Source organism: Aquila chrysaetos, chromosome 11, assembly GCF_900496995.4.
Source record: "Aquila chrysaetos chrysaetos chromosome 11, bAquChr1.4, whole genome shotgun sequence".
Classification (NCBI taxonomy): domain Eukaryota; kingdom Metazoa; phylum Chordata; class Aves; order Accipitriformes; family Accipitridae; genus Aquila; species Aquila chrysaetos.
In genome coordinates, this window is record NC_044014.1 from 7,419,702 (window position 1) to 7,446,639 (window position 26,938).

General features: G+C 41.9%; 1 protein-coding gene and 1 long non-coding RNA gene across 3 annotated transcripts; both read left to right on the forward strand.

The window, feature by feature from the left end:
- The first annotated feature begins 370 nt into the window (after positions 1–370).
- On the forward strand, positions 371–6,471 carry LOC115348570. The gene is made up of 3 exons (XR_003925856.2): positions 371–455; positions 2,756–2,889; positions 6,399–6,471. It is a non-coding gene; the product is annotated as an uncharacterized LOC115348570 (long non-coding RNA).
- A 5,407-nt stretch (positions 6,472–11,878) lies between these two features.
- Positions 11,879–23,268, forward strand: PRLHR (prolactin releasing hormone receptor). Of its 2 annotated transcripts, none has more exons than XM_030031469.1 (3): positions 11,879–12,014; positions 14,445–15,707; positions 21,882–23,268. In XM_030031469.1, exon 2 carries the CDS (start codon positions 14,631–14,633, stop codon positions 15,663–15,665), a length of 1,035 nt encoding a protein of 344 aa, XP_029887329.1. In that variant the 5' UTR covers positions 11,879–12,014; positions 14,445–14,630; the 3' UTR covers positions 15,666–15,707; positions 21,882–23,268. The 2 variants fall into 2 exon arrangements, with proteins under 2 accessions (XP_029887329.1, XP_029887328.1); XM_030031468.2 differs by lacking the exon at positions 11,879–12,014 and adding an exon at positions 14,161–14,332.
- Positions 23,269–26,938: the final 3,670 nt, after the last annotated feature.

The following is a 26,938-nucleotide window of genomic DNA, read 5'->3' on the forward strand; positions in this document are numbered from 1 at the left end:
AATCAGAGAATATAATCCTGACATATATTAACAGCTCTTAAACCAATTAAGTTTAACAGAATAGCAAAAAAACCGAAGTAGCAGAAAAATCCCATCCTTTCACAAACGGGGATGAAGGGTTTCTAAAGTGTGAAACCAAAGATAGACTCCTTGGGTGCCATTTTATAAGGGACTGGTAAATTTGGGTACCCAACCATTCAGTAGATGAGCTTGGCTGCTTTTTAACTACCCTCTCGCAGTCTCTTGTCCCACTGACCCCACTGGAAGCCCAAGGAGATATATCTCACTAGGCTAAATTTAGTCCTTGTGAATACCTACCTCTGCCACAGATTATCACACTGTATTAATTGATAATCTATTTTAGCAGGAAACTCTCTCATTATGAAACATGAATGCTGAGAAGGCATTTACAGCTTACCATTTCATTTTGGATGTGTGTGTTCAAATTCAATCAGGTCAGTATGCCACATGGCGCCATTTAATTTAAATTGAATTAATCAATAGAGTACATTAGCCACATCATTTTAATATTGTCTTGGTAAAATTCTTGGCCCGTAGAAGTCAAGGGCAAAAATCCTGGACACGGTGGTGAGATGACACCGTGACATTAGCTCTTTTGCAAAATCAATGCAGCAAAATAAGTTCCTTCTTTCCTCCCTTGTCATTCTTCAAATTTTGAACCACTGCCATTTGGACAAGCATCCTCCATGTTCTGCTTTCATTTATGGAGCAAAGGCATTGGAGGGGTTACTAATGGGGGTTTAACACCTGTCTCTCTTACTAGTTCTTTCTCCTCTTGAGAAAGTTGCTTAGCTACTTCATATTTTAGTTCCTCATTTACAGATTGAGTGGCAGCATTTTCCTTTAGAGTGTGTTCTGAAGACTAAAATTCCAAATTTGAGGAACTCAGGTTCTCCACAAACCATGCCCAAGCGTGGGGAAATAAGGCTCAGTTCTTGTGTGTATAAACCAGATTAAATATATTTTTTGGCCTCTATTTGTGTACCTTCTCTCTTTATGTATTTTGTTTTGCTTTTCCAATTCCATGAGAAAAACAATACAGCTAGTTGTCATTAAAGTGTCCTGGAAATTGGTCCAGAAAGAATAACACCCCAGAGTCCACTGGTTTTGGCTGTCCTGAACAGAGTGGTCTGTAAGAAATGGTGAGAGCTGTTAGTGGTTTGCAATGCCCAGCTCTAGAGTATTGTGATTTTCTTTGGCAATTTCATTTTGTTTCAAGGGAAAAGATGCTCTTTTCACTATATGGCTGGGAAATATAAAGTTGCGGCCATCGTTTAAAGCTCTCTTTCCTGAGACATGCATTTTTATTTTAAGTTAATTGATTAGTTATAATGATGGATGATGAGGACAGACTCAGGTTCCCAGAGGGCAATTCTAGCCTTGCTGGAGCTGGAGTTTACCATTTATTGGTAAATAAATGGGCAGAACTTTGTCTAATGACTTGAACAAGTATATTAAGAGAATTGGACAGTCACAAAGGATCTTGGGAAAACTGAATTCAGCTTCCCTTATCCATATGAGTTAATTTCAATCATGGAGAGGTCCGTATTGAACGATTTAGACATCCCATGGTCTTTTATTTATGAGGTCTGCAGGGTCTATTATATTATCTTATAATTTCCATTCTGCCTCAGGTCAAATGCAGATTTCTATAGTACTCAGAGAACTAATAATGGGAAAGATTTGTTTCCAGATTATCCAAAGGTGGTCCCACACTAGCGAATGTTGTATTTTATATATGTGAAACTAAGTCTGAGGAACTTTTCTGTTTTTGTTTTCTCTTTTCAGTGTGCTTTAGTTATTTATGTCTTTGTGCCTGAAATTTTTCTATACCCTTGTAAATCACAGAAGAAATATTTGAGGGATTATTTTTCCTGTTGGGTAAAACCAGTCATAAATAAAAGGTTTACTTAACTTGTTTATATCTGGATTTTTTTATAAGCCTTTTGTACAATTTTGATTTCATTATGGCAGCATGTGTTGCACAGCCTAGCAGTACAGATCCACAGGGTTATAGCTGGGCATTATGTAAATACTATATTTATTTTAATGGGAACATATTATTTTTTTAATATGCTTTTGGAGATAAAAGGAAAATTCTCTGAATGTCAAATTGGCTCCGCTGAATAGTCATTTAAAAAGAGTGACTGGAAAGTGACATGTGTACCCTTTTTAACTTGCATAACATTGAGAGCCTTAGAAATTTTAGCATCATTCATGTTAACACATCAAAGTATTGCTGGTTGAACTCAAATCTCTCTGAAATGCTAATCTGCACCCTTAACTGTAGTGGTATGAACATACAGATGGTTCTTCTAATTACTTGGAAAAAGAAAAGGGGATGATTTCCTTTAATGATTTCCCCTTCTTTCCAGACTGAAAGCAGTTCCAGCTCTTCCCTCCAGCTAATTTGACGATTAAAAGATGCCTTTGTCTTGCTTTCAGCTATTGAGGTTTCATCACAATTTGTTAAAACTTCCCTTCATGAAGTGAGGTGTGAACCCAGGGCTATGTAGGTTTAGTTCAGAGGTCATGTGAAGGGGAATTATAACCTTGAATATTTAAAGCCAGAATGGGGACTTATTTTCATCATCCCATGTTACTGCACTGATAGCAAAGATGAGTTTCTGGGGTTAAAATCACAGCTTGAATCTTAGATGCAGAAGGTCATTGATCAGGGAATAGACCCAAGGTATTCAGGCTCCAGATTCATGGTAGCTCCATTTTTCCCAAGGATACAAACGAAGAGATTTGAAACACATTTGCCTGGGAGCATGGCTAAGCTGACACGTGGCTGAGAAGAAGATGGGGGATGTGGGTACCCACATCACAGTGTTTATGGCCTCTGTCTGTCTTCAGATCGCAAAGGTGAGTTTCATGTCTGCTGCCTTCTTTCAGCTCGGAGCCCTGTCCCTTGTGGGCCAAGGCTAGTTGGTGTAAACCCAAACAAGACTGGGGAGCAAAAAGGAACGCACTTGATTTCTTCTGGCTCGTGATCTGGATGCAGAGTAGCCCTTTAGCTCTGCTTTGAAGCTTGTGGCCTATAGGCTTGCACAGAAAACTATATGTCAATGCCAGTGTCATCCCCACAACTGCTCCAAGTGTTTCACTTCATTCAACATGGCATCATCTGCTGCTATTTTTTCAGGATTTAATAGAATTTTATAAATTGCCATTTGATGGTGTATTTTCCTGAATATTCTAGAAGATGTCGTGGGTATTTTTCAATTAAAATACTCAGTGGGAACAACAAAAAAAGAAAAAAGAATAGCTTAAATAAATATAGATACTCCATTTCTTCTGAACTTCTACATACACATCTTACTTAATCACTCCCTATCAACAATGTTTTCTGTTCTGTTTTCGAGATGTACCACTTCTGTCCAAGCTATTCAAAAGAAGGGCATTTGGGTTCATGACTGTAAAAACACTATTTCATTGCTCAGAGAGGCTAACTGTGATGTCAGAATTCAGTGGTTTTTTTCCCTTCATTTTCTATCAACCAGAATATTGTATAATGTTTTCCAAGTAAAGCTGTAACCAGGCTTAAAAGCTTTTTCCCTACTAGAACCAAAAATAGGAACCATTACTGATATAGGATAGAATTTTGGCTTTTTTGAAAATACGATAGTGTGGGCATCTTCAGAAAAGGCTTTGGAGAAGTTTGTTGCCTAGGGCTGTGTTTTATGATTTCATCTGCTTGACTCTAGGCTTTACAACGTTGGAAAAGAAACAGGGGAAGGGGAGAATGGTTAATGAGAAATTCTTGCCTTACCTTCTTGTTCCTCTGGAGTGATGACACCTCATATAGTAATAGTGAAAGGTGGTTTGCCTAGGTAGGATATTAGCAGATCTAGATTCCCTTGTCAATTCTACCAGCAATATCTGTCCTGCTCCAGGGTAAAAATTATCCAGCCTCAGCTTCACCCTATCTAGTATGGAGATGACAGTGATCTTTGCTTGTTGTCAGAAAGACATGTTCATTACTGTGCATAAAATGCTGTGGGATTCTTGGCTTGTTACATTTGCAGTGATTAAGTTGTCTTCTGTTTGGGCAGGTTTTACCTTATTCAATAAGTAATGCTGATTGCGTGTCTCTCTGAACACCCGGAGTACTACTAGAGCAATAAGGTTAAAATAATAAATGAGTCCTATGTAGCATATATCAACTCACTTCTATGGAGATTTATTCATTTTACTCTAATTAGAGGATATAGTTCTCATGATTCACTATTACTAGGAATGAAACATCTGAAACATAATACTTATGCTTCTTGATAAGAGAGCATTATTCTGTTGCCATGATGAAACAAACATATGTAAAGTGATGTAAGAAATGTAAACATCCAGGACGTGCGAAACCTCACAGGTTTCAGCCAAGCTCTCCCCATGTATTGTATAGTATCAGGAAGTACTGCACTTGAGCCATTAGTTATTTTGACATTGCATTGTTTTACTGCAAGTTTTTAGCAAAGCCAACAGAATGTGAAATTCCAGGTTAAGGTCCCCCCATGCTTTAGTTAATGAATATGAAATCAACACACATAAAACAGTGGAGTTCGCTTGTTTAATGAAACGGTAGGGACTGGGTTGGTGGTCGAGTCACCTAGAAAGGAGGAAAGAATGTCCTATTTTAAAAAAAAAGGGGGGGGTGGGCGGGAGCAAATTTCTCTGCCTCAAGTAGCATATCTCAGAGCAGAACAGCCACAACAGAGCAGCAGTAATGGGACCACCTTTTGCCATCATTTACCATCGTCAGACGGTGATCACATCCATCCCTGAAGCTAGTGACCGTGGATAACAGACTTTTAGAAATCATGCAAAGTAAACCAGAATTGTTTTGTAGAACAAAAATGTCTGTGGAAAAATGGATAAATTCTGGGATAGATATTTACTGTAGACATTGCATGTTCAAATCTTCTAATCGATGGTAGTTCAGTCAATGCATTCAGCTGAAAACAAGATGTTCATAAAATTAGAGCTAAACTGTGACTTTTGCTGCTGCTCATGTACTCAACAAAGCCCATACATAAAAACAATTCTCCCATCACAAATGCAGTCACAAAATGAACAAAACACTTCTTAAAGTGGAATTTTAGGGGAAAGCTACTTGGAGACTAAACTCTCAATCTAATAGCAATCAGGTAACAGGATAGTATCCGCAGGGGATAATAGGGCTGATTAACATGAGCTGAGGAAGTCTATAGATGGGGCTGGATTCCTGCTTGGTAAGACTCATTAAACAGTGGAAGAGTATCCAAAGGAAGGGCTGAAAGAGGTGAGCCAGAAGTAGTCGCAGTAAAGGAAGTCTGATGGTCTTTGTGGTTTCAAACTTCTTGTATTAGATAAAAAGATAGGAAAAAGCTAACAAACCTAGAGGGAAGCATTGTGAAGCAAATATGTTAAAGAAAAGGGCAGGGGAGAACCTGAGTGGCGTTGAAATCTGCAGCAAAATTCACATTGATTTTCATAAGAAGAGAATCTCAAGTCAGGAGTATTGTCATTTATAACCAGTGCTACTACATATATCAGAATAACATGAAAGAATAAACAACAGAAGTGGTGTGTGGGGGTAAGTCACCTCAGTGGGAGTCATTGTGAAACAATCATTCACCTTATATATTCTTCTAATTTCTTCCACATTAAGCCTTTTCTGCTCCATATTTTGCTCATCTAACAATGGATGCCTTTAATGGCTGCTGTGAATGACACTGAAGCACGAAGAAGTAAGCAGCCAAATTCTGCTATGGAAGAGAAATGGAGACAAAGAAAGAGAATAAACCCATCTCTTGAAGCATAGCTAAAATGGATACGATACGCGTGCACACACACACACACACACACACACACACACACACACACGAGTGAGAAAATAGTCCTGATAACAAATATAGATCTGTACATATGGAGGGGGAGGTGACCATAAACCAGCCTGGCTGTGAATACACTGGAAAATGTTTTATTTTCTTTTTTTAAATACCACTTCCTTAGTCTAAACGGAACCGTGCTGAAAACATACAGAAGACTTCATTAAAAGTTCTGTTAGGTTGTTTTTTTCTCTTGATGATGTAGGTTATTAAAGTCCAATTTCTCTTCCCCCTTTTTTTTTTAACACGAATTTGCACGATAGAGCAGAACAACGCATTGCCAAATAGTAGTGTTATCTCTACACAATTGCAATTATGCAAACTATAATCAACCTAGATGACAGTCCTCCAGACAAACCTTTAGTATTAAGAGTTTTGAAAGCTCCAGGGCAGATTGTCATTAGTGGGATATTTAATTAAACAGAAGTTGAATTTTAGTACTTTATATAAACAACTAAGAACAGCTGGAATGATGCTGGTCCTCTGGGGTTTTCCATTTCTGTTTGACAGATATTAATTGAACTCATTGCCCCATGAAACCAGCAAGTTTACTTCTGGCAATGTGGTCACTACGGAACAGCAGGTAGGTAGCAGTCGCTTTCTTCTGCTGCTTTACCCACCACCAGGGTAGATGGGCACTTTGGGATCACGCAGGAAGCAGGAAATGCTTTTTCCTTCTTTAGCTCTGGGGGAGAGATCCCCTTTGGGTGTGGGGTTCAGTATAACGGCTGGCCTGCCTGTTTTTTTCAAAAAAACCCAAGTGTTTCAAAAAACACCCCAAGTGTTTTTGTGGGCAGAGTCCCTTCCGGCGGTGGCGCGAGAACTCCCGGGTGCAGGGCGGGGGATTTTCCGAGACCTGCCCTTGCCTTTCAGGGGCCATCTGGGCTGACCTGCCTTGTCACACCGCGGGGACAGAAGCTCATCCCCGGCTGAAGCCGTAACCCCAACTCAACCCCCGGGCTGCTCTGAGCCGGGGCGGGGCGGGGCGTGGCGTGGCGGGGCGTGGCGGGGCGTGGCGGGAGCGCGGGGCGCTGTCCGTGGTGCTGCAGGCGCCGCGCCCGGTCCCCTGCCGGCAGGCGGAGGGCGCGGGGAGGAGGAAGACGGGGAGGAGGAAGACTCCCGTCGGTGCCTGCCTCCTGGGAGGTGTTCAGAGCCCAGCAGCGAGGGAGTGCGGAGGGGCACGGATTCCCCGCGGTGCTGTGGCAATGACTGTTAGCAGTTATACGCGGCCCTGTTGCTGCAAAGGCTCAAGAGTCGGCCGTCAGCTTTCCTCGGCGGCCCTCTGCTCCACCAAGGCTAAACCGCACGCGTGACCATGGCTCCTGGCTGTTTATGTCTTCGGGGAACATTTCTGACACTACGTTTCTCCAGGGCTCAGCATTCAATCTGCAGGTGTTTCTGGGAGCCTAGTTCCCACAGTCTGTTCTAGCTTGGGGCACAGATTGGTGGTACTGCACTCTGCATCCCTTCAGGGCTTGTGAGCAGAGGAGAAATGCCAGTTTTTCTGGAGGGGTAGGAATTGTTGGATCTGATGGATGTGCAAATCTGCCTTCATACTTTTTCGTTTTAAACCCTCCTCGTAAGAGGAACCTTTCAGCCTTTAGATCAGAGACATTCACATACCTTCTCCCAGGTTAGTCCTGACTTAGCTATAAAAAAAAAGTAAGCACACTTTACTGTGATACATCAACACCATTGCCTAGAATCATAGTTATAAATGAAGAAGGAAACGTCTAGCTCTGATATTTCTGAAGGTTTTGCCCCACTTTTTTTTCTAGTGTTGTATATCCTGTCTATGGGAACTCTGAAGACAGCAACTGTGTCTTACTGTAACATGATAAGCCTTTATTTCAGTGGTGGTTTTATAGAAGGAACTGTAATACAAATCTTAAATTCTATTGATGTCTGTCCAGACAACTGGGAGGTGATTAGAATTGTTCACCCAGTCCCTATTTTTCAGCAAAATTCTGCTTTAGCATGCTTGATCAACAAATTCAACATGAATACCTCTTGAATCATCATAGCGTTTAACCTACTTATCCTGTGCTTAGAATTTTAAAACAAAACCCAAAAACCAGCCCAACAAAACCCCCAAAATCTCTCAAAACTGTAGATCAAAACCTAACATTAAAAAAAAAAAATCAGGTTAGCTTCTTTTTTGGTCATTAATTCCTGCGTGGGTTTGGCTGGCAAAGGAAATCTTAAGAGGGTGAGGATGTGGGGGAATGAAGCCTGCTTGTATCAAGTCTCTGGGTAGAAATCTTGCAGGAAGGTGTTGTGGGTTAAGCCCAGCCAGCAGCTAGGCAGCACGCAGCCACTCGCTCACTCACACCCCCCCAGTGGGATGGGGAGGAGAATCGGAAAAAAAAGTAAAACTCGTGGGTTGAGATAAGAACGACTTAATAACTAAAGTAAAATAAAATGTAATACTAAGAATAACAATAATAAAATAGAATACTAATACTAATGAAAAGGAATAAAACTAAAAAAACAACAACAAAAACCAAGAAAAAAACAAGTGATGCACAATGCAATTGCTCACCACCTGCTGACTGATGCCTGAGCAGTGATCTGCCCCTCCCGGCCAACTCCCCCCAGTTTATATACTGAGCATGACATTCTATGGAATGGTATATCCCTTTGGCCAGTTCAGGTCACCTGTCCTGGCCATGCTCCCTCCCAGCTTCTTGTACACCTGCTCGTTGGCAGAGCATGGGAAACTGAAAAATCCTTCACTTAGGATAAGTGCTACTTAGCAACAACTGAAACATCAGTATGTTATCAACCTTATTGTCACACTAAATCCAAAACACACTGTACCAGCTACTAAGAAGAAAATTAACTCTATCCCAGCTGAAACCAAGATGGAAGGCAAGAGCAGAGAAAGGAGAATCAGTGATTGTACTGATTGAAGTGCTTTGGGGCTGAAATATTTTTACAGAGTGACTCTGCTGACCCTACCTTTCTCCCTACTTTGTAGATCAGCTGCTCTGAGCAGGTGCCAAGATCAGCAACAGTGAAAGTTCATCTGGCAAATATTCAAGTGCTGTTCTAGTTGATCTGCACAGGCACTAGTGCACAAATCTTCCCATCGAAGAACCACAAAGAACACTCGAAACATCTTAGGACTTAGTCTCAGCTGTGCCCATGTGTGTGGCTGTGCATGTATATAAATTTTAATTCTATCTTTTGAACATTATCAAGGGGAATGCTATTGAAAAAGGCAATAGTGGAGTTATTTTCAAGTACGAGTAAGCGAAGGCCAGAGTCTAAATCCATGTTGATGAATAATGGAAAGAAACGTCCTGAAGCCCAATCCACACGCAAGAAATCATACCACATGCCTGTGATAAATAGGTCAAGCTTTCTGTTAAAAAGAGGGTGTTTTATCCCCCATAATACATTGATTGTTCCAAAAGCCAGCACTTCCAAGGGGCAATTTGTTGCCCTCCCACTTAGAAGTGTTTTACTTTCCAACCTAAATTTGCCCATGGTGAATTTGTTCTTTCATTAGTACTGTTCCTTAGCTTAAATACATCTTTACCTGCCCTGGAGTTTACCACCCCCCCAGTGTTTTTAAAGAATACAGTGCAATTCTGGTCTGGTGACTAGGCACTTATAGCAAGAAAATTGTCCAGAGATTGTAACAAAGTAGAGGCAAATTCACCCTGGAACCTGTCACAAAGTAGTAGATTTTCTTTTCCTTACACTTTCAAATGCACTGCCTGCTCCTTTGTATAGACCTGCAACAGAATTTACTCCATCTTAAGCCATAGTGAAAATGCTTATTATCAGGTGACCTTGATCCTGTCTTTTATGACAAGTTTTTCCTCTGTAATGGTATCAAACTTCCTCCCATGTTCCTTGAGGTTTTCAGAGTTTCTCTGTGTGATTGTGCAGTCATCCTCCATATGGTCTCTGGTTCCAAACTTGGTGGTTCTATCAAATTCAGTCAGTGTGCTCCTCCTTTTTGTGCTAACACAATGAAATTAAAAGAGCTACCAAGGCTGGTCAATTCCAAGCAAGGTTCTTGAGCAGCGTGAATAGTTGCTGTCTTCTGGTCTAATTCCTTCATAAATGTTGCTGTTCTTTGCCTACCTCACAGTTCTTAGGATTCTGGTATAGATAATGGTTTCTCATATCCTACCACATCACCTGTGTTATGCAAACCCAAACTGAGAAGAACTACTACATATCCTATGTTGAGAAAAAGCAGTTTAATAACACATAGATGGAAGGTTCATTTGACAAAAGCTTCCTTTGGTGTTCCATTCTGTCTCCTCTCTCTCTCTCCTTCCTCTGTCCTTAAATCTGGTCTAAAAACTACCGTAAAACTGCTGTCAGACTAAAGGGCCTACACTTTCTCATCACATCCCCTCCTTTCCTATTCTTAAGGACAGGTGGCCCATTTGCTTTTCTTCAGTCACGGAGTTGTGTTCCTGTGCCATAAAGATAGGAAAAGCCCTTATTTCTCACCCGACAGTTCCATGTACCAGTTCTTGCAGAACCTGGCAGTGGGGATTAGCTAGCTCCTGACAGTATGAGTTGATTCACTTCTACATTTGGCTTTTGCCTTTTTGTGGTAGTTGTGATCCAGCACCTTCATTCCCAGGAAGCCACTTGTATTTTCCATCACTTTTTACACTGTTACCTTTATTTTAGCACAAGATCTTTGTCATGTAAGGAACCAGCTCACTTTTCTCATCTCACTTTGCTCAGCAGACTAAGAATTTTGCGCATACAGAGAAGAGTAGAGCCCCTATTCTATAGTTAACGTGCAACCTCAAGCATGTTTTGACTTAAACTCAAGCCTCCTCTTCAGCTTTTATGAATTATTTTAAGCTGAATTCTGAGTTTATCAAAGTTTGGTACCTTGAATTTCAGAAAAGCAGCAACACCAACCAAAAAACTCCAAGCCAACCAAACAAAACCCTTAGTTGTAGACATGGTTTTTAGAGTTTAGAGACTGTGATGTCTCAGTCCATAGCAGGGGCAGACAGGATGCATTTATATGATTAAATGACAGAAGGGGGGACAGGCTGACCTGTCTTGAGATTGTTGTGTGATACGCAACCTTGTTCCCTGGTTGGTCAAAAGAGGAATTTGCTAAAGGAACCCCCAGCTCTACGTCATTCAAAATAGGCAGAGCGTCTATTTTTATTGTAGGGTCTGCAAGAACTACCTGATCTGCTCTGCACAGAACATTCCTGGAAGAATGTGAAAGACTTTTTAAAGGAGTTCTGTGAAACAAATAAGGTTGTGTTTTACAGAAAAAGACAGATATCAAATGAACAAGAACATAGAAAACTAACACCTGAAACTGTGAGACTTTAATGACAGAAGAAACTTCAAAGCCTAAATAATAGAAGAGAGGGCCTGCCAGCTTAAGAAGTACTGTTGAGCTTTGCAAGTATAGCTGCTAGGATCAGATCTCATTCCTAGATCATGCTCTTATAGTTAGGAACTACAGGGATGATTAGACATGCACGTAAGGAACAGCGTGAGTGCTTTGAGAGGTTTACCACTTTCTGAAAGTCACATAGCCGCTTACAATGTTTGTACTCAAAATGTCTGTACAGATGTGACAGGTTAGCACAAGAGATCATGAAAGTTCAGCTGAGAAATGTTTCTTTGAGGTGTTGGTCTGGCTCTAGATATAACATTTTCCATTGACTCAAGGAAGACCACGGTTTCAATTAGACACTAATCAGCATTCCTATGTGTGGCACTCTTATACACTTGGAATATCAAAACAGTTCTAATCTGACAGTAATGCAGTTTCTGTGACCTTTTGTTTTTTAATTAGAAAATTTTGTGTGTGAAGTAGACTTATACTCAGTTCAGGAAGGACTTTGTCATCTAGCCTAGGAAATTCCAAAGAAGATTAATATTTGCAGTTTTAAAAGGAGGAAAGGGGATTTTGGGTGGGTAAAATGTTGAAATACTTTTTCTATTCAAGCCCCTATTAAATATTATCTTTCCGGGTCTTGCCTGTAGAGTACAGTTGAACTGAAGAAATTTTCTGCCTGAAGCCAAAACAAACATAAAGTCACTAACAGAAATAGGGTAAGAGCCTTCAAATAGAAGATGGTACTGGTTTCAGAGGTGAAGAAAATACATTTAAAGGTAAGAGAAAATGCAGGAAGATTGCTTGGTACAGCTTGAAATAAAAGAACCTCTAAGGTTACTTACAGGTTTTTGTGACTGACCATTTAGGTGACCTTGAAGGCTACTTTTGATGGTATTTTGTTTGATTTTTATTCTCACACAGCAAAGTATAAACCTTTTTCTCATAGGAATACAATGAGGATGTTTATTGGATCTACACTGCAGCTCTTGGGAACAAAAGAGAAAAATCACTTCGTTAAAAGTGTGATTTTCAATTATTATGTATGCACTGATAATTATCGTGAGGCTTCTTTCCTTGCGTAAGCCTTATAATTCCAGTAGGATGTGGGCAGTATGAAGGCCATTTACGTATGCCCCCTGTTCATTTTTCTATGTGTTTTGGCTTCTACTAGAGACCACACCACATCCAAAGCCTACTGAAATCCTACTTCAGTAGGTTTTAAATCAGACCTTACTTTTCTCCAACATTAAGTGAAACAACTGCATTTATGCGTTTTAGGAATTACTTTTGCAGCATGCTGCTTATAACCAAACAGTACGGTTGCACTGGGTGGTGAAAGCAGTAGGAATTCCCTTTTTCCTTGCCTCTTTGCAACCTCTACCCTCAGGTCCCTCTCCTAGTCTGGATTTGGGTATGTAGAGATAAATAGGTTCTATATTCCTCTGGGTCCCATCCAGCTCAGAGAGGTGAGATTGAAGTGGGATATGACATCCCATTTTTTCATATGGGTCATGGGTAGGTTACTACATCCATGAAGTGAAGGATGGCACTCCTGAGCAATGCAGCTACATGCCTGTTCTCCCCTCGGGCTGGAATTATAGCTGTATTCCAGTCCATAGCATAATCTAACCATAAATGCAGCAGCAAAGAGTCAGCACTTACTATGTTTGAAATGCCTATCTGTCATAAGCAGTTGTGGGAGAATGGCTCTGAACAAGCACTACACAAGATTAGCTTCTGGGAAAGGATTATCACACAAATGAAATGTATTTAAACTTTTTATTTATGTCAAGTTACATAAAATCAAAAGAAGGATGTGGGCCTGCCCATAGCCTCATAGAAAATAATGGGTTAAATTTTCCTTAGGGTAGTGTGAAAGGTTAGGACATAAACTGTCCGTTAAATTTGTGCCTAAATCTTCTGGGTGCCTTGCAAAACCTAGCAATGTTCTCTGCTCTGAAGTATTCAGAAGTTGTTATTTTTTAAGCTCCCTAGCTGGTATAAATGGATGCAGTGGAGTTTCACTGTTTTTCACCAGCTGAGATCCTGGTTCCACAAGTGGTTGAAATGGAGGAGAGTTAGGGAAGAATTAGGGCAATAGGCAAGAGCTGGATGGGGACATCTGCTTAAACATGTGTTCTCTAAGCACTTATCCTGATTTTTCACTTTCTAATTTCTGAACCACATAGAAGAAGTATGTACTGTTTTACAGACTGTTTAGCCCTTGTTGTCTGGTACAGAAAAGGTTAATGACTGCAAACATACTGCAGGAATGAAGATACACCCCAAATTTTTTTGGGAAGCTGCAGTATTAGAAACAGTTTGCTGTAGATCACTGCAGGTGAACCTTTATAGCTAAGCTATTTGGGTGCTAATATTTCCTTTGAGATGCTCCCATGTGTTTACTTTTAAAGAAGTGTAAACCCCACTGAAAATACTCACAATGGGTGAGCAAACATTGTACCACTGTTAGAAAATAAATTTTTATAAAATAAGGTCCTTTGTGCTATATGCTAAATGCACCTTCCTAATCCTAACTTCATTCACCGGGTACGTAGCTGAGTCCCTCTAGTGGCATCGACATTTACTTGGCTTCAGCACGTTATTAAAATTCTATTTTACAGCCACATTATAGCAGCAAATTCACAGGTAGCTTTTCTGGACACTCTGAGGACTGTGGCAAAGTGAGTATTGGATTAGATACTGTGCAGGCTAGTGTTAATGAATGTAAATTGATTTTTAGCTGTGAGGGGCAATTATAGATGCAGTGGAAGGAGAAGGGGATTTTTGAAAGCATATTCAAGAACTAATTACTATTAGTAAGGAACACGCAAAGAGCAACGTAATACCCAGGACAGCCAATAGGGATAAAAGCTTATACACAAATCTGTCATGACCTAGTAGTGAAGACTGTTTAAAACACTGATCTCCACTTAGCTTGTAAATGCGCATCACCCTCTTTCTCACTCATATATTCTCTCTCTCTCTCTGACACACACACACACACACACGCTCCTGGATTTGCAGCAGACAGACATCTAGGGCACTTCTTGGCATCCACAGGAAAATCATATGGGATTAAAAAACCACAGCAGTAAGTACTCACTGCATTAAATGTTTATTAAGTGGCATGCTGTCAAAACCTAGATGTAATAGTAAATACAGGAGGACTTTAATGGAAATTGCTTGTATTTGATTTTTCTTAGGAATTGCTGAAAGCTGCCTCTCAAGGATTACAACTTTGCCTTTTGCTTTTACGGATGCTTGTTTACTATCCATGTGGTAACCGCTGGACAGCCAGTAATCCATTCATTATCCACACTGATTGAGTGCAGGAGTAGTGCAGTGGTAACTACTTCACTCAGCTGACGGCAGACGACAAAAGGAGGGAAATGATGAATTCGGACAATTTAACTTCCCAAAGCTTCCTCTCTGCAATTCACAGCAATGCGAGCAATTTATTCTCAGGGCTCCAGTTTGTTCAGACCTTCAAGCCACTCATCATCCCCTGCTACTCACTAGTGGTTTTTATTGGTGTCATTGGGAATTACCTTCTCATTTATGTTATCTGTAAGACAAAAAAAATGCACAATGTCACCAACTTTCTGGTAGGCAATCTGGCTTTCTCAGATATGCTCATGTGTGCAACCTGTGTTCCCCTGACACTCGCGTATGCCTTCGAGCCCAGAGGATGGGTGTACGGGCGTTTCATGTGCTACTTTGTTTTCCTGATGCAACCCGTCACTGTGTTTGTGTCCGTCTTTACCTTGACCGTCATAGCTGTGGACAGGTATTATGCCATGGTGTACCCATTCCGCAGGAGGCTCACCATCCCTATTTGTGCTTATATCCTGGCTGCTATTTGGCTGCTGAGCTGTACCTTGGCTGCCCCAGCCTTGGTCCACACTTACCACGCAGAGTTCCCAGAGCTGGACTTCTCCATTTGCGAGGAGTTTTGGTTCCACATGAAAAGAGATCGCTTAGCTTATGCCTACAGCACTCTCATCATCACCTACGTGCTGCCTTTGGCTGTCATCTCCCTGTCCTACCTGAGAATCTCGGTCAAGCTGAAAAACCGTGTGGTCCCAGGCAACGTCACCCAGGGCCAAGCTGAGTGGGACCGAGCAAGGAGGAGGAAGACTTTTCGCTTGCTAGTCTTAGTGGTGGCAGCCTTTGGAGTCTGTTGGCTGCCTCTGCACATCTTCAACATGATAAAGGACATAGACATCAGCTTGATTGACAAGCAGTACTTCAACTTCATCCAGCTGCTCTGCCACTGGTTCGCAATGATGTCTGCTTGTACCAATGCCTTCCTCTACGCCTGGCTCCATGACAGCTTCAGGGGGGAGCTGAAGAAAATGTTTGCTTGGAGGAAGAAAAAAATTGGACCCACTACAAACTGCATTATGGCCAGTGTGGTGCTGTAAACGAGAGCTGGTGGGAGTGCACCTCCTTTGTATGGTAACGCTGTAAGTCATTTCCATTTTTAATCAGTCCTGGTTCCTGACGTTTGTCCTCAGGGCTCAGTTATAACAACACAAGTCCCATGCGTAGCTTCCCCAGCTCCTCCACTCCTACTGGAGAAGGAGAAGCAGACATCACATCCCCAAAATGTCTTTACCTCTTTGACAGGAGTTAGGGGCCAAGGAGGTGTTAGCACGATAAGATACCCTTATGTAACTACAGGGATCCCTCCTGTCTCTTTTGGATATTGCTGACAGTACAGACATGGGATTTGGGGACAGGGAGAAGCAAGGATGAATATGAGACCTAAATATCTCAGTGAGGAAGTGCCTTGGATTGGGTAAAAGTTAAATCTGCCTATCTACCCAGAGTCCAGTCCTTAGCCCAGGATCCAGGGTGGAGGACTAACAACATTCCTGTAGTCCTCTTGGGTTAGGGCCATGCTGAAGAATAGCCTAAGGCTCTCTGAAATGCCCTTCCTGAGCAGCTGGCTAGCTGTGGGCAGGAAACCAGGCTGGTAGGAGCTGCTCCGAGCCTCCCTGGGTGGGATGTGCTGTGTCTGCCCTGCATGGTTTCCCCCCCTCACTGCCATCTTCTTGCCACTGGCCAAGTGGATGGAGTGGTAGCCTTTGCAGCAGGGCTGCTCACCTGCCCGCTGTGGCCAACCACATTGGGCAGGAATCTGTGCTTTATGTTTTTTGAAGCCAGCATCACCATGCAATCCCAAAGCTCCCCTGTCTCGTGAACCTGCAGCACAGCATGTAGCAAGGTGAGATGCGGTATTGCGAGAGGGGAAATAAAACCGGAGTGATGTTATTTCTGTGAGGTGCAACTGCAATGCAGTGTGCGCAACAGCCTGTTGGGTGGATTTGCTGATGCTGTCATCAAGGATGGACAGACTGGAGACATAATGAGTGGTGGAAAATCATCCAAATAGGGGTACATTAAGACATACCACCACTTTACCGACAATGAATTGTGTTCTTGCCATTGTCTCATGTAACCCCAATTTGCTGACCCTACTGCAAGTCAGCTGCATTCCCAGGCACAGGAGTGGACGTCACCGTAGCCTTGTCAGTGCTGAGATGCTTTCCACTCATTCCTTGAGAAACCGATTCTGCTGTGTGGCAATGCTGCCATCAGCTTTGATCTCCAGAGACAGCCAGAGACTTTGATACTGTCTTCAGGAGCACTTCTGGAGGTGTCTGTTAAAAGACAGTGGATGGAAGGGGCTGTTGACATTGAGCCATGTATGAACATCGCGTGACCGGCCAAAGAAAGACCTGTCAAACAGAGCAGAGTGGCAAGTTCTCTCTTTTGAAAGAGTCTTTTGGGAAGAAACAATTTCCTTTGACATTCACCTTTCAATCAAATGATGGAGTTAGAAGCTATAATCAACCTAATGGTTTCTAGTTTCTTCCTCCCTGAACTGAAAATAACTGTGATAAGTATGTGGGACAAAGTTCTGAAAGCAGACATTGTTTCTGAAAAGGTTTCTTCCAGCCTGCTCGGCCAGAATCTGGGATGGCATGAGGAACTGCCTGATACCGAGCTGAGATCAGCTGGAGAAGCAGTGCAATCCAGGGGCAGTTTTGGCCATGGTCTGCAAGGGCATATATTCGACCACAACTGCACAAGGCCAGAAACATATGTGCTGCGAGGCAATGCAAATAGACAAGAGGGGAGAGGGAAGAAAGAGAGGATGGTTTCTCTAGTTTGTAAATGTACTCCTACTGTGAAACTGTAAATATCATTTTGCTCATCAGCATTCAGTAAGCTTAATCTGGTTAAAAAAATACACAGATGCATATGCACACACTGGGAAAAGCATTGCAAAAACATTTGAAATCCCTTTTCACAAATTTCCTTAGGATTTCAAGCTGTTCTGCTGCTAGTAATGAGGAACTGGATATTAGAAATTGATTACAGAGACACTGAATCAAGGAGGTCCTTTTCAAGTCGGCATGACTTGCCTTCACTGTGTGATTAAGTGTATCTATCTGCCTTGCTTACCTCGATTTAAAGATTTGAATGACCTATTAAAGCATGTTTTGCTTTTGCTGAATTTTTGGAACTTGTTTTTCCTTCAAGCTCAATATGGCAAGTTACTGGAATAACTGGTGATTTTGAAAAGGCAAAAAAATCCCTTCCAAACCAACCAACCAAATTTTATAAGCTTTTCAGCTTTTGTTTCAGGGCTCTTTTGAAGAGAACAGAGAGTAGGACACCAAGAGAGCACTGAAACAACACTGCAAAAAGCAGCTTTAAATAACGACAGAATCCTGATTTTTAGAGATTTTTCTTGTATGGAATTATGTGACTTCAAGCTGTTAATTTGTCAGTTTGTAAAGGTTAATTAGCATTGAGATGGCCCATAATGTTTACAATCATCTCATGCACTAAATACAGACAGCACTGTAATCTAGAGTGATGCAAAGCCCAGTGGAGTAACTGGGAAGACTCTTGTTAACACAGCAGGCCTGGCATCATTTCCTTCTTATATATTATGTTTTTCCTCTCATTTGCCGGCACTGCAGTTTGGCTTATTAATGTTCTCTTGAATGTTAGTGACTGCAGATGGCTGCTGCAGAGAGCTGCACGAAGCAAACAAGAGGGATCGCTCGCTCCCTTTTTTTTTTTTTTTTCTTTCTTTCCTTGAGACAGAAATGAAGGGCTGTTGAGTGCGTATATTGTTCCCACAGTGAGGGACGCGCTGGGAACATCTCGCTACCAGCAGCCTCTGGAGCTGCCGTTATAGCAATGCCAAGGTCTGTCATCTCAAGGAGGTCCTCAGGAGTGCCCAGCACATCTGGTACCCGCGCTTAAGTGCTGGTTTAACCTGTACCTGCCTTGAATCTGTCAGGACTCGCATTTGCCCTAGAAAGCTCAGAGCCTGCCCCTTTGCTTCAGGCCCTACTAGGTTTTGCAGATGCGCTGTGAAATGATCTGCATTCCCCGGCGCGGGCTCCTGGAAGCTCTTCTCTCTCCTCGGCAGCCCCCTTGGCCCATCTCAGCGGTCCTGCAAGGCCGTTTTTACAGGCTTTCCCTGCACGGTGCACAGAGGAGGTCCGGCCCCGAGCAGCAGGGCTGGGGGTGCCGCAGGCTGGCGGGGACCGAGGCGCAGCCGTATTTGCTCAGCCCCATCTCTGAATCGAGCCCCAAGAATCTCTGCTCAAAGTAATTACTGTTTTCTCTGATATCCAGAGTAATAAACAATAATAAGATTTAAAGGCACGTTGGTGCACTTCTTTAATCCAGTTATGCAAATAATTATATTAAAAGCTGTCATGTGAAATGCATTTGCTAATCTCCACCCCTCGCTGGGGAACTGCCGTGGCTCTCTGAGGAACCAGCGATCATCACTACGGTATTTTTGGTGGTATAATTTTTAATTATAATTTAAGAAATCATTGCATGCTTTGATTTTATGAAGTAGCCCAGTTCAAAACTCGATGAACATATTAACTTTCCCTGTAAGGGTTTTAGTTGTTGTTTCTTGCTTACATTCAAATCCAAGACTCGCACACTGCCAGGCAGCTGCTCTGCAGGGATGGAGCAGGATTTGCATCTGAGCTGAGGTATGGCAGAATGCTCTATGCTCCTCATCTGCTGGGATTGTATTCCAGTTGTTTAAATGTACCGCAAGACTTTTAGCAGGTAGAACCAGGTGTTCTGCATTTTACAGCAGCAAAACCATGCTATTTATGATGGCTTCTCAGACTGTTCCTGAAGGACAGTCTCTCGTAAACACTTCTAGATGTACTACGGAGTTTGTACACATGCTCTGTGGTGGTGTTTTCAGGTAGATATCAACTGCATTAGCCGGCAAGTGGGTTATCAGAGCATGGTGAGTCTTGGGCTTTGGAAATGGAGGGCCCACTTAGGACCACACTTACTCATTGTAAAAATCATCTGGGAGATTTCGCTGGGGCCAAGCCTTTACAGCTCAGAAGGCTCTGCATATCCTAAATGATATGAAAGATTAACAGAGATATAGAAGGAGTTGATGGGGAAAGGCAGGGGAGAGTGAGATGTCTTCACTTAAAGTGAAGTGCACAGATTTAGATACCAGGAATCACAGCTTCACAATTTGAAATTATTCTGCATAGCTGTTGGAAGGACTCACAGAGCATCGTTCTAGCAAATACACTGTATTTCCAATGTTTACAGATGCAGAAATGGTTGATCAAACATAAGCTGCTCCCTATGGTCAAATGTGGGATTGGTATTAAAAGGCAATGTACTTATGAAACACGTAAAAAAGTAAATCAGTATTTGATCAGGAATTTAAAAACAGATTAGATAGTGAACAAAGGTCACTAAATCTGAAATCAAGCAGCCAAAGAAAAACAACAGTTAATCAAACCTCACTTAGTTAGGGTCAGGCAGAGTTGGTGTCTCCCCAACCTTGAAAATGGCAGCTCACAGCAGCCACCAAAGACTAACTTGTTTGTGCAAAGCATTGCTTTAAACAAATTTTCCTTATACTTGGATGAAGCAAACTGTAAGAAAGAGCTGTATTTGTATCACATTTGGGGAATGGCAGTTTATCTGGGATGGGCAAAAGCAGATCCTGCCATAAGGCTATTACTCACAGGAGCATGGTGAGTTCTTCCCAGCTGATAGATAGACTGGGAAAAGCTGGTATTTTTCATAGCAGCTGAACAACAGATGCTCTGTACAGTTTTAATTGAGCAAACCTTGCTTGTTGAGGTGTCAACAGTGAGTTATAATTAGATGTCTAAGATTATGCAGGGTACAGATATAAGCTGAAAATGGTACACCTGCAGCTGGGAAAAAAAAAAAAGCCAAATTGGACAGAACTGTACAATGCATCCATCAATCTGCCCACCAGATGAGAAGAGGGCAGAGAGAGAAACAATGGGCTGGTGGTAAAGCCACTGCTGTCTTTGCCACTTCTGTATGAAGAAATATAATACAAATTTTTACCTCCAGCCCTCCCCTCTCACTGCCCGCTATCTTTTTCTTTTCTCAGAAAAATAGTTGCATTCCTCCTGCTTCCCTTGGAGAAGAGGTCAAAGCAAGGGTCAAAGCAAACATTTCTGCCTCATAGAAAGCATACAGAAACCAGGGAGGCTTTCTAAAATGGAGATCACCCTCTTCTCTCTTAAACTTCTTTCTGCAAGCAGAAATAGCCAGTTGTGCCTGACACACAGCCTCTGCACCTAACCATTTGCTGTGCAGGAGCAAACCTGGCCTGCCTGCCACTTGGAACACTGGCTTTTGTGGTTGCATCAAGTAAATACCCCTCCCCATGCTAGTGACCTCATTCTCGGTCAAAATCATTGCTAACTCTGGTCCTTTGTACCTGATTTCCCTCCACATCGACCCGAGTTTGCTTTACTGAAAGTCCCAGAGAGCAACTGCAGATGCATCAGAGGTACCCTGCTCGTATTAATGGGACCTTTCCTCCAGAAATCGTTATCATACTCCCTGTTTCAAGAGCAGGTTTCAAGTACATTCGTACCGTGTACTGATATAACCAGATGCGACAGGCTTTCCCCAGGCTGATTTCAATCAAATTTTGTATATGTTTCTCTGCTCCCTGCTCTCCCAGGCCTCCCCCAGACTTTTGAAACCATTGATCAACTAGTCAGTAAAAGCAGGAGCCTCAAGGATGTTAAAATCCTAGTAGCTATCTGAAATTAGGAAGAATACTAGCATTTTCTTGGTGGTCCCCAGGGAAGGAAAAGACATCTAAGTGCTCTCTCCTTTAGGGACCCACCCAGGATTCCATGGGGCATGGTGTAAAGGGTTCAGAACTAGTTACGAGATGGCCAGGCTGCCTCCCTACAGGGCAAGAAGTGAGGGGTTAAGGGCATGAAGATCAAATATATCTCATTGGGAGTTATGTCCCTTTAGGATCTAAAATCTAGTCTCTTTGCCAAGAAGCTGATAGGGTTGACTTTCTTGCCTGTCGTTGTTTACTTTCCCTTCCTACAGCCTGCTTTGTCAAACTAAGTTAATGAAGCTAGTAATTGATATAAATAATAAAACATGCACTCAGGAGCTCCCTGCTTTGTGTCTCCAGCCCATTGGAAATCAATTTGGGATCATTGCTATCTATTTACAGCTGACTGGGCTTTCCATTCTTTGCATCTTGTTTATGTTAATTATCACCATTACATTGTAATTTCCTTGTGTTTTTTTCTCTGCAGGGAACATACAAAAGGAGATGATGGCTTTAATCCCTACATCTACATTTCCTACGATTTCTACATTTCCATTAGGCGCTGGAGATGTTTCAGCAGCAGCTAGCGGGACTGCAAAGAGAAGCTTGCTGCTTTCCAGCATAGCGATGAGATCTGCCTCCCCTGCTGAGCACAGTTCTTGGTTTCCAGATAACATACTGGAAGGGCAGTCTGCGGCTCACGGCAGCAGGAGGGGTTTTAGCACCGTGGTCTGTGAGAGCCTGGTGATGTGTGGGGTGCTGAGGATCGCTCCTACGTGGCTTGGGATCCCCCCAGCGACATCACCAACAAAGTGATGGGCTCAGCTGAAGGCAGCTGGTGCTCCCGTGAGGCCGGGCAGCACGAGGTGTCGTGGGTCTTGTCTACGGTTTCTCAGTCACAGGGAGTTGCGTTCAGTTACCCCATCACACCCACGACGAGCCAGGCCAACGCTCTAGTGAAAAGGTGGCAGCCGAACAACACGGTAGCTGTGACGCGCTGTCACAGGTTGCCATCGGTCACGGCTCAGGTTTGTGTGACCAGCTGCGTTTGGGAGCGGGAAGGTGAAGCAATGGACTGTATTGTAAACCAAGCCTGTCTTGGGCTTGTGGAGGCAGGGCAAGAAAGGAAAAAAAGAAAAAAGAAGAATATTTTTGGACTTCAAGCAAAAAATAACTATCCAAAGGCTAAATCTATAGCTGCTCAGAGGCTGTGTTTCTGTATGAAAGTAGGAGTTACTCAAGTCTTCTTGTGAGTGTGGTCCCTCACTTGCAACATGCCAGTTCAGTGTAGTGGCTTTATTGCATCTTTATTGCATTTTCCTCCCATCCCTCAGCCGTACGGTGAGCTTGAACGTGGGTGAGCCAGGTGTATGCATGAACCATTAGTGTGAGGTCCACGTATGCAGAGCCATTAGTGTATGGTCCAGAGATGGGTGGGTTGAGGGTGGATGCACTTGTGAAAGGGTTTTTTTTATAAAAATAATTGAAAAGTTGGGGATGGGGTTCTGAGGCAAGTGTTCAACCAACCCACTCCTCAGCAACTGGATCCAGCTCTAGAGGAAGTAAGGTGAAAATAATCCAAATATCATGTGCAAGAGCTAGCTATGAGCTACATCACCAATTAGAAATTATTTTCTGAGTCACTATATACAAAGTATTTCAAATTAAGAAGACTCGAATCATTAAGAAGACAAAACCTTCAACACTCAGCTTTGAAATGATTTCCTCTCAGTTACTGGATCCTTTTAAAATTCAACATCTGTTGTTAATATTAATAACTTAAAAAAATTAAAAATAAATTTCAAACCATCTGAAGCACTAGACACAGCATATGGTAGACCTGTTTAATCTTAACAAGTCAATAATATTATCATTGTGAATCACTTCTTCATTAAAACATGTATTCATGTCTGTTGTATAAAATAACGTTTATTTGTAAAAGCCTTTTGTACCACCCATGCAATTGTCAGTTGTCACAGCCAATTCTAAATTGTTTTGATAGTACCTCCTCTTGGAAAATTGCCACAGACTGAGGATAGATGAAATGCAAATCACCACCGGTCAAACAAAGTTCTAATGACATCACCAACAAAGTGCGGGGAAGCTTTTGAAGACCTACGTTTTGCTGTAGTTACAAAAAGATGGGTTTCTTTATTTTTAAGGCATTGTGGAAAGCACTGTTCCAAACACTTCTCACTCCAAAAAAGCTGTACACAGGGTCTGGCAACATCTGCATGCTTTCATAGTTCATAATATTTTTCCTTTATTGCTAAATGAAGAAATATGTTTTCCCACAAAACAGTTTAAAATGGCACTACCCACCTGTAAACGCTGCTGACTAGGAATAGAGTGAGGACATAAAAGAGAGGTCAAACTTCAGAAGTGGGGATTAAAAGCCAGACTGCCCAGACCCCGAAGTCACTAAATTATTGGATAAAGGCAAGTGTGCATTGAAAAGCTGTCTTTCAATCATTTACTGAGAAGATTTACCTCCTCCCCCCCCCCCCCAACCCCCCCCCCCCCCCCCCCATATTTTCAGGAAAGGTGTTTGAATTTCAGGCTACTAATTTTCATGCAGAGACATTTCCCTTCAGCCCAGTATGAGGCACCCAATATTAGAGATCCGGGCTTTAAAAATCACATCTTCACTTTGCATCCTTAGTGGTGGCTGTCAGTGACTTCAGCTCAGACAGCAGCTTATTCTGCACATTAGCATTCAACATTTTGGGGTAAAACCTCCCAGTGCATTATACAAACATCGGCTTTGGATGCTGTCAATGCTCCTGTGTATTCACCCAGTCTTATGAAGTTTAAATCTGATACGTGGGTTTAGTCCAGATCTGCTTTCCAAGGACTTAAACAGAGGTGGTAAAGTAACCAGCAGACCCAGGCTAAATATCTTTTCTCTACATCTGAAATTTATTATCAAGCAAAAAACAACCAACCAACCCCCAAACCCCAACAAGTTAAAGGAATGGATTAACATAAAAAAATAAATAGTTCTTAAAATGCCTTGATTCCTGGGGATTAGGTCACTTTTAAGAGGGGTGGAAGATGTTCTAGTGTTTGCCCACCATTGAAGAAGGTATATGTAAGTGAAATACTTGGTAGCTTTCTACAGCATTATGGGTTTGCTGAGTGATCAGAAAAACACAGAAGATTTGAGGGCAGGAGGAAAACGCACAGGATTTTTAATGCTAAAATGAATTAGCTGGACAAGCTGAATCAGCAGTATGATGTTCAACAAAGCCTAATTTACAGTGCTAGCTATGCTGAAAATAGAGATAATTAGGCAAGCACTTTTACTTCCAGTTCTGACATGAGGTATTTCGAAACAGGGGTGGAAAGTGGGTTGGGAGAAGGCCAGACTGGTGCAAGAATAGTCTTAAAATTTTTGACAGCAGTGAATAAAAACTAAACGGAGAGTGTCAGTACAGCTTTCTAAATCTGAAGCTATTCACATTCAAATATTGAGACTGGAGGAGATAGATAAAGGTGATGTAGAGCTACATTAATTTTCACAATTCACCTATTCAAAAACAGTTGCAAAAATATCAAGCCCTACAGATTACTCTAAATTGCAGATGTTTGAAACATGGATCTGCAGTTTGATTTCACCTTTTATTGCAGAAAGTCTGAGCTCTTTGAGACAGAATTTTGAGCAGAGACGACTGTGTCCCTATTGTCTCTTCTTAGCTGGACTCCAGAGAATTAACCAAGCTGCTACGATTTTCTGCTGTAGATAATAGTTCCAAAACAAGCTTTGAGGTGTCTCTCCACAAGACTTTAATTTAACATTCACAGCATAACCAGAGGATAGAAAACAACAAATCATGTAAGTAGAAACTCTTGCTAATGCCCCATTTACAGTAACTAAATATTTTTAAAACCAAAAGAAATGATGGAGGACTATTGGAAGCTTTGAAGTACTTTGTTTAATCTTTGCATAGCTAGAGGTGTTTTCTATGAAACCACAACTCTTTTGACCTGGAATTTATGCCTTCTGTGTTTGGTTTAGGCAGCCCCAGAGCACTGATGTTTCCAGGGAGAGCAATACTCTTTTAGAAAATATTCTGTCCTTGTGAGCTGGATACTGCCACTTTTAATCACTATGTCATGTTTCAGTAACTGCTGGAACACAACAAGGAAGACATTACAACAAAATATGGCAGAATTTAGCTATGCAGAAGTATGGTAATTTCTTTTATTAATGGCTAAGAATCCAACAGATACCTATTATCCGCTAAATCTCAATCCTGCACATACATTTCCCAATAAGCACTAATTAGCCATTTGAGAATCCACCAGAGAGTAATAGTTTCATTTAGTTCAGAATAAGCAGCAGTGTGGATAAGCTGTCGCTGAAAGCTCTGTCACATCTGAAAAGCAGAGACAAGCCTAAAAGGAACCGATAATGCCCCTATGACTCAGAGCACTTAAGCACTGTGATATGCCTGGTTTTAAATATCTCCTTCTTCTTCTGAAGTCTATTTGGACAAACGGTCTGAACAGAAGAAGAGCAAATACAAGTTACTCCTCAGTGATTACGTGGAGCACCACCAGCTACAGTCACACTTCGGGCTGGTCTCACGTACCTGAGAAGCTTAGAAGCTTAGTCCCACCTCCATCCGTATCAGCAGTAGTCTTGATTTCACATCAGGAGAATAGGAATTTTACAAGGGGTCCCTACCTTTCCTTTCTCCTGCTCTACACTAGTAGAAGGAAAATAGAATACAAGTGAACTTCCAACCTGTTAGTTTCCTGTTCTATAATATTCCCGAGTTGCTTTTTTTTTTCCGCTACAGAAGATCAGAAGCCCTCAGGATGCAGCAATATCCCCCTCCATGCACATTGTTCAGTTTCTAATAAATGGAAGAGCCTAAGATCTGAGATATCTACTCCTAACAGCTGTGGCAGATATAAGATTGGAGTCCATGAGGCACAAACCATGAAGCAGAGTATAAATATAGAAAATTTTCATCCTAATCCAGAGCTGAAACAAAACTCTAAATCAGAGCTAGTCCGTATTTCAAGTACCACCTCTTCATAAGAAACTAGCATCAGCTTCCCTTCAACATTCAGCATTAATACACTTAATAAAATGGCTAGATCTTTACTCACCATAGTATCTTCATAAGTTATTCTTTGTTTCCCGGGAACCTGCTAGTCAGGTGTTTTCTCACTAGTTCTTTCTACATTAGAGAAACAAATCCTGTTTTCCTTACCCCCAGCAAACCTTACATCCTATTTCCTAATAGGACTCATCCTCTTGATGAACATGGTGTCCTCCCACCACCATCAGTTGGCCCTCCAGCACGTGCCCCAGCCCAGCAGGCAGTGCCTTTAAATAGGGCACACGCAGACCCCGTGTAAGACACTGGCACTACTGCTGCAGGCTGGGTTGCATGGGAGTGTCTTATAGATAGTTCTAGTTCACTAAACAACAAGTTTTACAAGGCTGCATTATTAGTAGACACTATTAGACGAAGTCAAGTAGAACCCACATATGCAAGAGGTGATTAGCATAACTATCTGATACTAATA